The following is a 15,446-nucleotide window of genomic DNA, read 5'->3' on the forward strand; positions in this document are numbered from 1 at the left end:
AGAGCTGATTAAATGAAAGGCCAGATTATAATCTGGGATGAAAGGAAGAGTGTGAAGGGTTTATTGATCGAGTTCTGTTTGTGAAGGTTGGACTATGTGTGGGTTGAGACAACTGAGCTACATGGGCAGTGAGCAGTTTATGGTAAGACAGCACAGGACTTCGTGAGGGAAGGATGCAGGGCCTGAGGGCTAAGGCTAACATGTACCAGGCCACACTAGTTCCAGGGTGTCTGCTATAGTAGCCCATTTCAGTTTTTTTTTTTAAGTTTATGTATTTATTTTGAGAGAGAGAGAGAGACAGAGGGTAAGCAAGCAGGCAGAGAGAGGGAGAGACAAAATCCCAAGGAGGCTTAGAGCACAGAGCCTGACAGGGGGCTCGAACTCACAAACTGTGCTCATGACCTGAGCCAAGATCAAGAGCCAAACACTTAACTGACTGAGCCACACTGGTACCCCAATTTTAGTTTTAATATTCAATTTGTTGTTCCACTATAAGAGAAGATTGGGGGTGGGGGTGATAGTAGAGGTGAATTTTCTGTGTGAGGGCAAACCTTACGTAAGGCTTGTCCCAGAGAAATTTGTTCTGCTATAGAGAAATTAATGGAAATGGCACAGGTAGTACACAAAGTCCACTTGATATTTAGCTCTTTGTTTGTGATTGCTGTGATTTTCTGATGGGAGAGTGCTCAATCCATGTCATAAATGAAATGCTGTAACTAGTACACACTCATGGCTCCTGGAGGGAATGCAATTGTGTAAGTTCCTTATGGAGAATGCTTCAAACGCTTCCTTGGGACGGAATTCCAGACCATATTCCAGCTTTCCAGATTTTATGGGATTTTGTTGGTTCCAAGACACGAACAGGCACGAACAGCCCCATGTTGATCGTCCTAGAGAGTTTCCGTAGCAGTGTTTGTTTCATGTTGCAACCAATTGTCCCTTCTGTGATGCATGGTCTCTGCAGATTTTTATAAATGGTCAGTGGAGATCATTTGGCTCCACCAGGCAGCTGTCCTAGGTTTGATATATCTTGTTCTCATGGAAGCAACAAATCATCACTTTCAGTGATTCTTTAAAAATTGAGGCCAAGTTTGCAACATCTAAAATGGAATTACTGGATTTGTCTTTATGTTCAGGCAGAAGTGCTTGCATAAGAACCTTGGTCAGAAAGGTGTGTTCAGTACGATGACCTCATTTTCCCCTAGCTTCTGCAGTGTCTCTTGTATTATGAGACATTGTTCATGACAAAAAGTTTTTGAATAGCATGAAGACATCCAGTAATTCATGTATTTGCTGTCCCTTTTAATTGGATGCATGAGAGGGTTAAGGAAAGTTAGAAAGTTAAGGCACCTCATTGTGTTTATAGTGTTTGGAAGCTGTGAAGGACATTAAAGACATACTGACGGACACTCATTACATAAGTTTTTGTAAATTGATAGGCCCTAGAGATATTCACTAGTTCAGCCACTTGAATTAAAGTTCTTGCTATGTGATTGGATTTTATAAGGGAGTCTGGAGTAGCAATTGCATGACCAGTCTGGTGTCTCTTTCAATGTTTAAGATAAGATTATTAAAAATCTATTAATTCAGAAACTTGTCTGAGAGTGTCCAAAAGATTGATCCTGGACATGGACACTTCCTGAAAGTCAGAAGCACAATCATGAGGTTCCATTCATTGAGAAATGTATTAGAGTTTAAAAACAGGAGAAGTTAATATTTCACATTTACTCAGCCAGCTGGTAGAAAAATGTTAGGTGTTTTCAGAAAGTTATAGTCTATCACTTAGAGAGCAGGATAGTTGGTACTCTATTCGGTTCCATCATATTTCATGGCGACTGCAGTACAAATTCTGGAGATGCTTCAAACAATGTAGCTGAGGCTACAATGATTTTGAGACAAGGACGTTAAGACTTTGCTACTGTGTCAGGAGACCAACAATAATAGGCGATGGATTTTTGTTCTTTGCCATGATGTTGAGGAATATCCCTAGGACACAACTTTCCTTTTTTTTTTTTTTTTTTTTTTAATTTTATGGGGAGTTGCAGAAGGAGAGAGAGACAGAGAGAGACAGAGAGCCTCAAGCAGGTTCCATGGGGAGCCTGAAGCAGGGCTCAAGCCATGAAACTGGGATCTTGACCTGAGCTGAAATCAAGATCAAGTGTTCAATAGACTGAGCCAGCCAGGAGGCCCACAACCTTACTTTTAATGTATATACCCAGAGAATGTGTATTACAATCAAATATCATATGATCAGCAGTCCTGTTGAGGTGTATGGGGTCACCTAGGGTTTATTATCTTCAGAACTGAGCATAGAAACTATCTATTGACTGTGGTTCAACTGGGGTAATCAAAAATATACATCCAAAGGTTGGATAACCTTATGACCAAACTCTGGTTTCCACTGCACTTTCTGAACAGAGCTGAGCTGTCAAACTAAACAGTGAAGAGAAGAGACCTCAGTGACAGGATATATTGTCTGAAGGCTTCAGTCTAAACTCTTCAGCAAAGAGTGACTAGATTTTTCTGCTTTTGGCCCCAACAGGGAGACATGAACAGATACTGATAGAGAAGAGAAATACTGACATAACAACAGGTAGACTGAAAGAGCTACAGTGATGTGTCTAAACACTTTGCCTTCTTATCATAATGTGATTTATTTCTACGTTAGGTGATAAAACATAGAGTGTGCATACATGATTCTTAATCTTATGTTGTTTTCATAATCCATCACAGGTAGTATTTTTAAGTGAGTGCCATCCACCCACTTTCATCACAGACGCGATGAATGAACGTATCACAGTTAAACCATCAAGCCTCATTTCAGTGTTAAATTTTACAAGTTCTTTTTCAGACAGAATTGTTTCCAAGTTAAGAGTCGCTTAATGCGAAAGGATGTTTGGGCAGTGAGACTCTCAGCTGGTACAGAGAGAAGTGTGACGTGACCCACGCAACGTGCTACCCCAGGAAACCCCTGTTTACTGTTCTGGGCGGCAGCAGCACATACCCAGCCATCCTTCCCTCACCTGGCAGGCTCCCCTCACGGTGCCCAGCTCTGACATTGAAGTAGACATTTACCATTTACCATGAGTGGAAGATCTCAAACATGCTTCTGTCCAGCCTTCTGAAGGTGGTCATGGCTTCAAGGTAGGGTCATGTGTCTAAGTGGGGATGGGCCCTGTGAAAACGTCCCTACCCAGTTAACTAAAAACGGGAGATAGGCAGTGTCTTGTGGGTACCTTGGGAGGGAGGCATAGTGGTATACAAAAGGATTTCTTTGTGCCAAATCGCTCTAAAACCTCTGATTCCATGTTTTTTTCCTTCAGGATCCAATATTGCCCCGAAGGGAACTCAAGCCCCACCAGCAATGTTAGTGCAGGACAAGGGGGCTGTCATCCTGGAATGCACATATGACCCCAGTGATCTAAGTTATAGTCTGTTGTGATACAAGCAGCCCAGCAGTGGGGAGATGATTTTCCTTATTCTTCAGGATTCTTAGAATGAACAAAATGCCACAGAAGTTTGCTATTCATTCAATTTCCAGAAGATAAGAAAATCCATCCATCTTGCCATCTCAGCTTCATAGCTAGAGGACTCCCCAGTGTATTTCTCTGCACTGACGGAGTCTACAGTGAGAAGCATGTTGGAGGGAGGTACCCAAACCCCAGGGCTCTTGTTGATACATCCCTCTGCTGTAGGGCCCAATGCAGGGAGTTGCCGTCCCATACAGGAAGTGGCTAGGGCTGTGGCAGCTCAGATGTAGGGTTAGAGGGAAAACCTGACTCTAAGAAAATACCTCCCTAGGTAAGACAGATCATGCATCAAAAACATCCTGATCCCTGAAAATTTGTATTGAAATTGTTCATTGAGGGGCACCTGAGTGGCTCAGTCAGAAACATCTGACTTGGGCTCAGGTCATGATCTCATGATTCGTGTGTTGAGCCCCACATCACGCTCTCTGCTGTAAGCACAGAACCTGCTTCAGATCCTCCAACTCCCTCTCTCACTGCCCCTCCCCCCCTCCCACACACACACTCTCTCTCTCCCTCTGTCAAAAATAAACATTAAAAAAAAGAAAGAAATTGTTTATTGATGACTACAAGAGCACCGTAAAGAGTTTGCCGTTTTGCCATTAGATTCAGCTAGAAGAACTGGCTAAAGAAATTTGGGAACATGTGACTCAAAAATCAGCTAAAATGTGTTTGAGTTGTTTTTTTTTTAAAGAGTTATAGATAATGACTTCCTCTTTATTTTCAAGCCGGCACCATCCACACCTATCTGGAATTCTCCCTATATATTTAAATAGAAATTTCATGCTGCTTGTCCCAAATTCCTTCCAGCACAGTTTTAAGGCAGGTTCTGACAATGTGATTTGCAAGGTGGAGGAGAAGCGAAGGGATGTGTGAACACAAAAGTTATCCAGGCCCGAGTTTCTTACTTCCCTCTGCATCTGGGAAACCATTCCCATGTTGCTCTGGGAAGCTGCTTGATGTGAATCTGTGGAGTGGCCCCAGCAAACAGCCTGAGCTAAACTTCCATCTATGTGTCTGGAGATAAATGTTTACAGGGCTACAGAAGATGTGTGCCTCTCCAAAACTTATCCTGATAATCCTGATTCCTTACCTTGTGAGGAAAAATTATTTGATTAAAGCTTGGCAGCAAACTCTAATAGAAAGCACCTTTGAGGCTAAAACTTGTTAATAGTATAGGATTAATAATTGTTGCCTAATTCATATAACAGTCACCTTATACATATAAGAGTCAACAAAACAGTGAGAGAATGAGATAAGAATCTCAGATCATTCCATAGGAATTCGACAACTTCATTTATGATGTTTCTTCTGTCTAGAATTCACACTTTTTTACTTTTTAATGATTTTGAAAATGAGGAATACTTGGCGACTAAAATATTTGACTATAAAATAGTATGACTTTTCTACTGGAAAGCTTTTATTAAGAAGATTGTATTCCTTACAATTCATATTATTTTAGGACCAAGAAATACTGTATTTCAGTTAAAAGCTATTTGTTTATAAATTTTGTTTAAGATTATTTAGTGAGTGCTTAAAAAAGGACAGTGGGTATTCTAAATATTGGGTTACAATGCTGAAAAACACAGAAGCACTCAGTAATGAGTTGACTTCTTATAACTTTCTATATATTCAACCTCAACCCTTTTCTGGGGGTCAGTGGATTATAGGCTGGCCCACAGTGGATATGTGAAAACATAAAGTACAGAATTAAATGCTTTAGAGACTGTTATCCTCTCAGCTACAGAAACACTCTGGGATGTTCTTTTAAAGAACTTCCACATCAGGTAGTGTCCTAAGAAGAAAGTAGACCTGGGAGGTCAGGATTGCTGCTGTTCAGATTTCCAAGTGCCACCTGAAGACTGCCATGTGCCTCATAAAGTCAGGGACAAAGACATCTTGCTGACTCTGGGAGGACCCTGGCCACCATGCATCCCATTTCAGTCCCCGTCCAGCAGGGGGTGCAGCTTCCTAACACAAACACCTTTCCTGAGAAATGTGGGTTTCCACTGATCATTGCTCTGTCTCTCCAATGCTTCTTCCTGCTACGAATGAAGCACATTAGCTAGGTGACACTCTAGAGATGAACTCTTCTCCAGGCTTCGTGACTGTGGTACTCTTGATGCTTGGTAAGTAAAATGCCTCTTAGTATTTGGATTGTTTCATCTATTGTGACAGCAAAACCTATAACTATAATTTTATCCAGGAGATTTATGCCCAAGGTAACACAGGTCTCTTTTCTTTTTTCCCAGGACAAACCCACGGAGACTCAGTGACCCAGATGGAAGGCCCAGTGACCCTCTCCGAAGGGGAGCCCCTGACTATAAACTGTACTTATTCAGCGACAGGGTACCCCAATCTTTTCTGGTATGTCCAGTATCCTGGAGAAGGTCCACAGCTCCTCCTGAAAGCCTTGACGGACAAGGAGAAGGGAAGTCACAAAGGTTTTGAAGCCACCTACGACGCAAAATCCAAAACCTTCCACTTGGTGAAATCATTAGTGCAAGCGTCAGATTCAGCTGTGTACTACTGTGCCCTGAGTGACACAGTGACAGGGACTGCAGGGGGAGCTGAGCACAAACTCTGAGCAGAACAGGAGCCCAGATGCTCAGCGTCTCTGACTGATCCTCTCTGGTTCCAGCACAGCGTATGGTGGTTTGCCCCTCAGTGTCTGCTTGATACAAAAGTCGTACAAATGGCTAGAGCATGGGAACCAGAAGGAACATTCCCCAAACCCAGCTGTTCATTAGTGCAATATAAATGCAATAGTTCCTAAGCCAGGACCTAAGTAATTTCAAGGTGAAACCACATAACATTGAAGTGGTGTCTTGCTCACCCTGCAGTGAAAGTCCAGCCCCACAAGTTGCTGAGGCCCCCCTGGTGGGTATTGCTGTGTCCAATGACACACTGAGAGAGCCAGGGTGTGCCCGAGAAGGTGGTGTCCGTCCCATGTCTTCCTGACAGAGGATGGGCAGGAGAGGTGATGGGAGAGCTGCAGCCCCAAACCAGGTTTGAATAAAGAAAGAAGGGGAGGGAAGAAAGGAGGGGAACATATGTAAGTGACAATGATAAGAGAGGCAAGGGACCTGTGGCCTAGTTTCTTTTCTAGGAAATCAGATTGTAGACACAGGCTGATGTTCAAAATTAAGGGAGAGGGCAGACACATAATTGAGGAAATGACTCATGTCCAGGCCAGTTAAGTAGATCAGTTGGCTTTGGAACAGTAAGAACTCGAGTGCGATGGTTTTCAGTGCTCAGGCAATATGGTGAGATTAAATGCTCTTGGACTGACTTTTTATAACAATATAGATACATAGGTCATACTGGCAGAAAATCCTATAGATTTCTCTGATGTCTCTCCCAGAGGGAGGAAAATCATGGGTTTTGGAAATGATATGGGATGAGGAAAAATAGTGAAAATGACGATAGAAAAAGCAAACTCTGCATTGCCCTGCAAATATACTGCCAGACTTTGCAAATATTACAATCTTCTTTAAATATTCTCTCCTTATCAGCTGATTTTATGAGTGAGCCATGATCAGAATATTAATACATTTCCTAATATATTAGTTATATATTCGTGATTTAAATGAATTTTTTATGGGGCAGCTGGGTGGCTTAGTCAGTTAAGCATCTGGCTTCAGCTCAGGTCATGATCTTGTGGTTTGTGAGTTCGAGCCCCGTGTCAGGCTCTGTGCTGACAGTTCGGAGCCTGGAGCCTGCTTCAGATTCTGTGTCCACCTCTTTCTCTGCCCCTCCCCTGCTCACGCTGTCTCTCAAAAATAAATAAACATTAAAAAATTTAAAAAAATTATTTTTTTATTTAATTGGTTAAAATGTAAATTTTACAGTCAAACCTTGGTTTGCAAGCATAGCTTGCTCTGGAAACATGCTTGTAATCTAAAGCACTTGTATATCAAAGGAAATTTCCCCATAAGAAATCATGGAAACTTAGATGATTCATTCTACAACCCAAAAATATTCATTTAAAAATGATTACAGTACCGTAATATAATACAAAATAAAAAGAACATACTAATCATAAGGAAAAATAAACAGATTAACCTTGCACTTCCCTTTGAAAACCTTTGTGACCAGTGTGAGGGAGATAAGAGAGAAGAAGGTTAGTATGTAGGATGACTTTCACTATCACTAATGGAATCATTGCTATCTATTGGCTCAATGGAATCTTTTTTTCTAGCAACTTTAACAAGGAACCTATCCAATGACACTTGCTTTTGCCTCCTTTTGAGGATTTCGCAGAAATGTGACATTGCATTGTTGTTAAAAGGATTCATTGCTCGCACTGCTACAGCGTTATTCAGGTGGTGATTTTCTACAAAATTTTGCACTATTTCCACATTTTACACATCTCCCTAATGTCATTTGAAGTGAGGGATTCCTCCACCTTTTCCTCCTCCTCCTCCTCTATAGAGGAGATGCAGATGTAGACTTCTCATAAAACCTTGGAATTTTGGCCACTCGCATACCTTATTGGTACTTCTCCATGACTTCTTTCTCAACTTCCACTGTAATCATCTCCTTCTTCTTACCACCTTTCCTTTCAACCTTTTTCTGCATGGGGGCTACTGTATACACTCGCATGGATGTTGACTACAGTACAGTGTTAATAAACTCTTGTCACATACTGTATTTAATGTAACTGGCAATAAGGCAGCAGAGGAAAGGGTCTATATCTGCAGGCAGCCTGACCTAGAATGAAGCACAGCATTCCTAAGCTCACTCTTTTTTTTTTTTTCCATTAAAGAGTTTTATTTTTTTTTTGCATTTTATTTTATTTTATTTTTTCAAAACAAACACAAAAATTTTATTTAATGATTACTAAATAAAATGACTAATGCTAAGCACTCTGAATAATAACTAAAATGTACTGAGTTCTTTTTATGCACCTAAGCTCACTCTTGTATGGAAAAGCAAGAGTGTCCATACACTGTCCATAGGTGCTTTGAAATGACAAAAAATGTCCAAGTGCCAGTTGTGGGCACCTTCCAACATTCTGAAAAATCACTGATTTCTGCCAAACACCACAGCCTGAGGCTGAGCACCTGAGCATGGGAGACCATCACCCACAATTCCACAGCGAAAGAGAGAGAGAACCATTGGCTCAATTGTGATCATGTGATGTTCAGCATCAGGTACTACTCATATTGCAAGACATCACTCATTTATCAAGTTAAAATTTATTACAAATGTTTGCTCATCTTCCAAACACCTGCAGAACAAGGTGTTTGCAATCCAAGGTTTTACTATATTTTCAACTTCTATAAATATCAATGTATGCTAAAAGATACTTTAAGTAATTCAAAAGGTTATATACTACGTATTTTTCTCAGACATTTGGATAAACATGGTAGACTAAGGGTGCGTGGTTGGTGCAGGTGGTAGAGCATGTGACTCTTGATCTTGGGGTTATCAGTTCAAGCCCTTTGTTGGATGTAGAGATTACCTAAAAATATAATCGTTAGAAAAAACAATGGTAGATAAAAAATACAAAGTTATCTCTTGATTTCTCTAAAACTCTATTCAAATGATAGGAAAAACATCCTACAGAGCAGAAACCCACAAACCCAAATAGAAACAGAAAAGAAGCTATCAGCAGACAGTGAGGCCAACAAATATTAGAGAATGAGCAGTATATGGAGAAATGCAAACTTTCATGAAAGATTCGATAAAGAAGAAAACGACATCTGGTGTAGAAATACCTGTGTGTGCTGTGCCCTCTGGAAAGGCTGAGGGAAAAGAAACCCCACATATTTTTGAATATTTTGAATAACTGAGGAGGAGGATGTTGCCTACGTTGGTATATGTGTGTGTTTGCATACACACGCATGTGTATGTATACGTGTATTGAAGTTATTGGCACGTAGGGAAGGTAAATAAGTGGATGGAGTGAGAAAATTCCTAGGTAATAGAATAGCCATGCACTCCACGGCCCTTTATAACAAGCAATGATCACTTTCTAAACTAGCAGAAAATTGGAAGTTGATTTCTGAGGAAAAGAGCATATGAAAAATTCCCACCCAAATACACCCAATCCAAATCCTGTGTATTATTAAAGTTTTTTATTTTTGCTTATCAGTTCAGCTTTCTTTTACTTACAAAAATTCTTCCCGTCCCCCTTCTAATCCTGACAACCACTGATGTTTCTACCATCTTCCAGAATTGTGATGCATCCAGCTTTGGTTTTCTTTTTCAGGATTGCTTTGGCTATTTGAGGTCTTTACTGGTTCCACACAAATTTTAGCATCATTTGTTCTAGCTCTGTGAAAGACGCTGGTGTTATTGTGATAGGGATTCCATTGAATATGTAGATTGCTTTGGGTGGTATCGACATTTTAACAATATTTCTTCTTCCAGTCCATGCGCATGGATTTTTTTCCCACTTTTTTGTGTCTTCTTCAATTTCTTTCATAAGCTTTCTATTGTTTTCAGTGTATAGATTTTTCACAACTTTGGTTAAGTTTATTCCCTTTTTTTTTTTTTATGGTTTTTGGTGCAGTTGTAAACAGGATCAATTCCTTGATTTCTCTTCCTGCTGCTTCATTATTGGTGTATAGGAGAATGCAACTGATTTCTGTGCATTGATTTTATATCCTGTAACTTTGCTGAATTCATGGATCAGTTCTAGCAGTTTTTTAGTGAAATCTTTTGAGTTTTCCAGATAGAGTATCATGTCATCTGAGAAGAGTGAATGTTTGACTTCCTCCTGGCTGATTTGGATGCCCTTTCTTTCTCTGTTTCGTCTGATTGCTGAGGTTAGGATTTCCAATACTATGTTGAATAATAGTGGTTAGAGTGGACATCCCTGTCATGTTCCTGACCTTAGGGGGAAAGGTTCTCAGTTTGTCCCCAGTGAAGATGATATTAGTGGTGGGTCTTTTGTATATGGCTTTTATGATCTTGAGGTGCGATCCTTCTATCCCTACTTTCTTGAGGGTTTTTGATCAAGAAAGATGCTCTATTTTGTCAAATGCTTTCTCTGCATCTATTGAGAGGATCATGTGGTTCTTGTCCTTTCTTTTACTGATGTGATGAATCACGTTAATTGTTTGCAGATATTGAACCAGCCCTGCATCCCAGGTATAAACCCCACTTGATTGTCATGAATAATTCTTTTAATGTATTGTTGGATATGCATGGCTAGTATCTTGTTGAGAATTTTTGCATCCATGTTCATCAGAGAAATTGTTCTATAGTTCTCCTTTTTAGTGGGGTCTCTGGTTTTGGAATCAAGATAATGCTGGCTTCATAGTAAGAGTTTGGAAGTTCTTCTTCCACTTCCATTTTTTGGAGCAGCTTAAATAATAGGTGTTAACTCTTCTTTAAATGTTTGGTAGAATTCCCTTGGAAAGCCATCTGGCCCTGGACTCTTGTTTTTTTGTGGGGGGATATTTTTGATTACTAATTCAATGACTTTATTGGTTATGGGTCTGTTCAAATTCTCTATTTCTTCCTGTTTCAGTTTTGGTAGTTTATATATTTCTAGGAATTCATACATTTCTTCCAGATTGACCATTTTCTTGGCATATAATTGCTCATAATATTCTCTTATTATTGTTTGTATTTCTGTGGCATTGGTTGTGATCTCTCCTCTTTCATTCTTGATTTTATTTATTTGGGACCTTCCTTTTGTCTTTTCGAATAAACTGGCTACAGATTAATCAATTTTGTTAATTCTTTCAAAGAACCAACTCCTGGATCTGTCCTACTGTTTTTTATAATTTCGATATCATTGATATCTGCTCTAATCTTTATTGTTTCCCATCTTATGCTGGTTTTGGGTTTTATTTGCTGTTCTTTTTCCAACTCTTTAAGATGTAAGGTTAGGTTGTGTTTCTGAGACCTTTCTTCCTTCCTTAGAAAGGCCTGGATTACTATATATGTCCCTCTTATAACTACCTTTGCTGTATCCCAGAGGTTTGTGGCTGTGGTCTTATCATTTTCTTTTTTTATTTATTTAAAAAATTTTTTAATGTTTATTTATTTTTGAGGGAGAGAGAGAGAGCAAGCTTGAGCAGAGAGAGGGGCTGAGAGAAAGGGAGACACAGAATCTGAAGCAGGTTCCAGGCTCTGAGCTGTCAGAACAGAGCCTGATGGGGCTCAAAGTCACAAGCTGTGATCTCCAGCTGTGAGATCATGACCTGAGCCAAAGTCAGACACTTAGCCAACTGAGCCAACCAGGCTCCCCTGTGGTATTATCATTTTCATTAGGTTCCATGTACTTTTTAATTTCCTCTTTAACTTCTTGGTTAACCCATTCATTCTTTAGTAGGATGTTCTTTCACCTCCAAGTATTTGTTGTCTTTCCAAATTTTTTTCTTTTTGTTGATTATGAGTTTCATAGCACTGTGCTCTGAAAATATGCATGGTATGATCTTGATCTTTTTTGTACTTGTTGAGGGCTAATTTGTGTCCCAGGATGTGATCTATTCTGGAGAATGTTCCTTGTGCAATTGAGAAGAATGTGTATTCTGTTGCTTTAGGGTGAAATGTACTGAATATGTCTGTTAGGTCCATCTGGTCCAGTATGTCATTCAAAGCCATTGTTTCCTTGCTGATTTTCTGCTTAGATGATCTGTCCATTGCTCTAAGTGGGATGTTGAAGTCCCTACTATTATGGTATTATGAATGAGTTTCTTTATGTTTGTGATTAATTGATTTATATATTTGGGTGTTACACATTAGGGGCATATGTTTACAATTGTTAGAACTTCTTGGTGGATAGACCCCTTAATTGTGATATAATACCCTTTTTCATCTCTTGTTACAGTCCTTATTTTAATGTCTAGGGCGTCTGATGTAAACATGACTACTCTGGCTTCCTTTTGGTGACCATTACCATGATAGATGGTTCTCCATCCCCTTACTTCCAATCTGAAGGTATCTTTGGGTCTAAAATGGGTCTCTTGTAAACAGCATATAGATGGATCTTGTTTTCTTATCCATTATGTTATCCTATGTCTTCTGATTGGGGCATTTAGTCCATTGACATTTAGAGTGAGTACTAAACGCTATGAATTTATTGCCACTGTGTTGCCTGTAGAGTTGGAGTTTCTGGTGGTGTTCTCTATTCCTTTCTAGTCTTTGTTGTTTTTGGTATTTATTTATTTATTTTTCATGTTTTCTCCCCTCAGAGAGTCCTCCTCAAAATTTCTTGCAGGGCTGGTTTAGTGGTCACAAACTCCTTTAATTTTTGTTTGTCTGGGAAACTGTTTGTCTCTCCTATTTTGAATGACTGCCTTGCTGGATAAAGAATTCTTGGCTGTAGGGACACATTGGTGGCTCAGTTGGTTAAGTGCCTGACTTTGGCTTAGGTCATGATCTCACGGTTCATGAGTTTGAGCCCTGTGTAAGGCTCTGTGCTGACAGCTCAAACTTGGAGACTGCTTCAGATTCTGTGTCTCCCTCTCTCTCTGCCCCTTGCCCACTCACATTCTTTCTTTCTCTCTCAAAAATAAATAAACATTAAAATTAAAAAAGAAAAAAAAAGGAATCCTTGGCTGCATATTTTTATGATTCAACACATTGACTATATCCTGCCACTCCTTTCTGGCCTGCCAAGTCTCTGTGGATAGGTCTGCTGTGACCCTAATCTGTCTTCCCTTGTATGTTAAGGATTTTTTTTTTCCCTTGCTGCTTTCATAATTCTTTCCTTGTCTTTGTATTTTGTGAATTTGACCATGATATGCCTTATTGGTGGTCAGTTTTGTTGAATCTACTGGGATTTCTCTGTGCTTCCTGGATTTTGATGCCTGTGTCTTTCCCCAGGTTAAGAAAGGTTTCTGCTATGATTTTCTCACAAAACCCTTCTACCCCTTTTTCTCTCTCTTCATCTTCTGGGTCCCCTATGATTCGGATGTTATTACTTTGTAATGAGTCACTGAGTTCTCTAATTCTTATATATCATGCTTTTTTGCCTCAGTTTCCCTCTTTTTTTTTTTTTTTTGCTTCATTTATTCTCCATAATTTTGTCTTCTGTATTGCAGATTTGCTGCCCTGCCTTATCCTTCTTTGCCATGGTGTCATCCATTTGAAATTGCATCTCCGTTATAGCATTTTTAATTTTGTCTTGACTAGATTGTACTCCTTTTATCTCTGCAGAAAGGGATTCTATGCTTTTTTCAACCCCAGCTAGTATTCTTATTATCATGATTCTAAATTCTAGTTCAGACATCTTGGTGATATCTGTGTTTATTAAGTCACTGGTTGTCATTTCTTTCTGTTCTTTCTTTTGGAGTGAATTCCTTCATTTTGTCATTTTGGAGAAAGACAAAGAATTAATAAAATAAAAAATTAAAATTAAAAAATTAAAAACAACACAAAAAAATCAAACAAAAGGAAACTAGATCCTAGGTATGTTTTGGTCTGGCTGTTGAAAGAAGCTTTATATAATGGAGAAAAAAGGAAAAGAAAAAATAAGAAAAATTAAAAAAATTTAAAGATGTATACAATACAATAAAATGAAATGAAGAAAGCAAAATAGAATAAAAAATTTACAAAAAAATAAAAAACATAGGAAAAAAGTTAAACAAATTTTTAAAATATATTTTATTGTCAAATTGGCTAACATATAGTGTGTAAAGTGCGCTCTTGTTTTTTGGGGTAGATTCTCGTGGTTCATTGCTTATATATAACACCCAGTGCTCATCCCAATAGGTGCCCTCCTCAGTGCCCATCACCCATTTTCCCCTCTCCCCCAAACCCCCATCAACCCTGTTTGTTCTCTGTATTTAAGAGTCTTTTATGGTTTGCCTCCCTCCCTCTCTGTTTGTAAATATTTTTTCCCCTTCCCTCCCCCCAAGGTCTTCTGTTAAATTTCTCAAGATCCACATATGAGTGAAAACATATGATATGTGTCTTTCTCTGACTGATTTATTTCATTCAGCATAATACCTTCCAGTTCCATCCACATTGCTGCAAATGGCATAATTTCATTCTTTCTCATTGCCAAGTAGTATTCCATTGTATATGTGTGTGTGTGTGTGTGTATGTATGTATGTGTGTGTGTGTGTGTATACAAAAAATTAAAAAATATAATAAAAGTTAAATTGCTTTAAAAAGCAGAAAATAAGAATAAATTCTTTCTCTTTCTGTATCCAAGAAAAAGCAAAATAACAAAAGCAAAAAACAAAACAAAAAAACCCAAATAGAAGGACCAATGAACAGAATGAAATCTGAATAACATCCAGTTTCCCTAGAAGTCTAACTATGAAACACTTTATAGTCCATACACTAAGCCTGTGGATAGATTTGTGGTGGTTCTCTAGGGCTTGAGCTTGGTTGGTGTGGTTGGATGGGGTTAACGTAATGGCTGGGTTCTCCACTAGGTGGTGGTGCTTAGCTTACTGGGGTGGATTGCTGTGGCTCGCATGCGCATATATGCACATGCGTGGGAGAGGTGGAAATGGTGTCACCCATCTTCCAGTCTATGGCACTGGAACTCTGCTCTCACCGACCATCAATCAAGTACCCTTCCTTTGTCTCTGGCTTCCATCCACTCCCTTCTTCTACACTGTTCATGTCCAAGCCAGCAGTCTGCCAGGTTGCACCTCTCTCCTGAATTATGTCTCATATGGGGCTGTGTTTACAATCCCCTCACTTCTGAGAGCCCTGCAGCTTGGACATGCTCTGACCCTCTGGGGGAGGGTTTCCAGGAGCAATGGCTGGTTGCTGGCTTTGCCTAGGGAATGTTTGTGTGGTTGCACTGTTGCAGAGGTTCAGAGATTGTGGCTGGGTGCATGTTTGCCCCAGAAAAAAGTTCATGTGATCACACAGGAGTAGAGGTTCAGAGATTATGGGAAAGCACAACACACAGCCGGTGCCAGGTTTCACCACACCCTGGCACTTTGGTTCCAATATCAGCAAACATGGCTGTTCTCTGGTGTCCGATGGGACCTT

General features: G+C 39.6%; 1 gene segment (V, D, J or C); it reads left to right on the forward strand.

Moving 5' to 3' along the window:
- The first annotated feature begins 5,598 nt into the window (after positions 1–5,598).
- LOC122222319 lies at positions 5,599–6,245 on the forward strand. The segment is given in 2 exon segments: positions 5,599–5,656; positions 5,780–6,245. Coding segments are annotated over 2 exon segments (381 nt in total).
- The last annotated feature ends 9,201 nt before the right edge of the window (positions 6,246–15,446 follow it).

The sequence above is a fragment of the Panthera leo genome, chromosome B3 (assembly GCF_018350215.1).
Source record: "Panthera leo isolate Ple1 chromosome B3, P.leo_Ple1_pat1.1, whole genome shotgun sequence".
NCBI lineage: Eukaryota > Metazoa > Chordata > Mammalia > Carnivora > Felidae > Panthera > Panthera leo.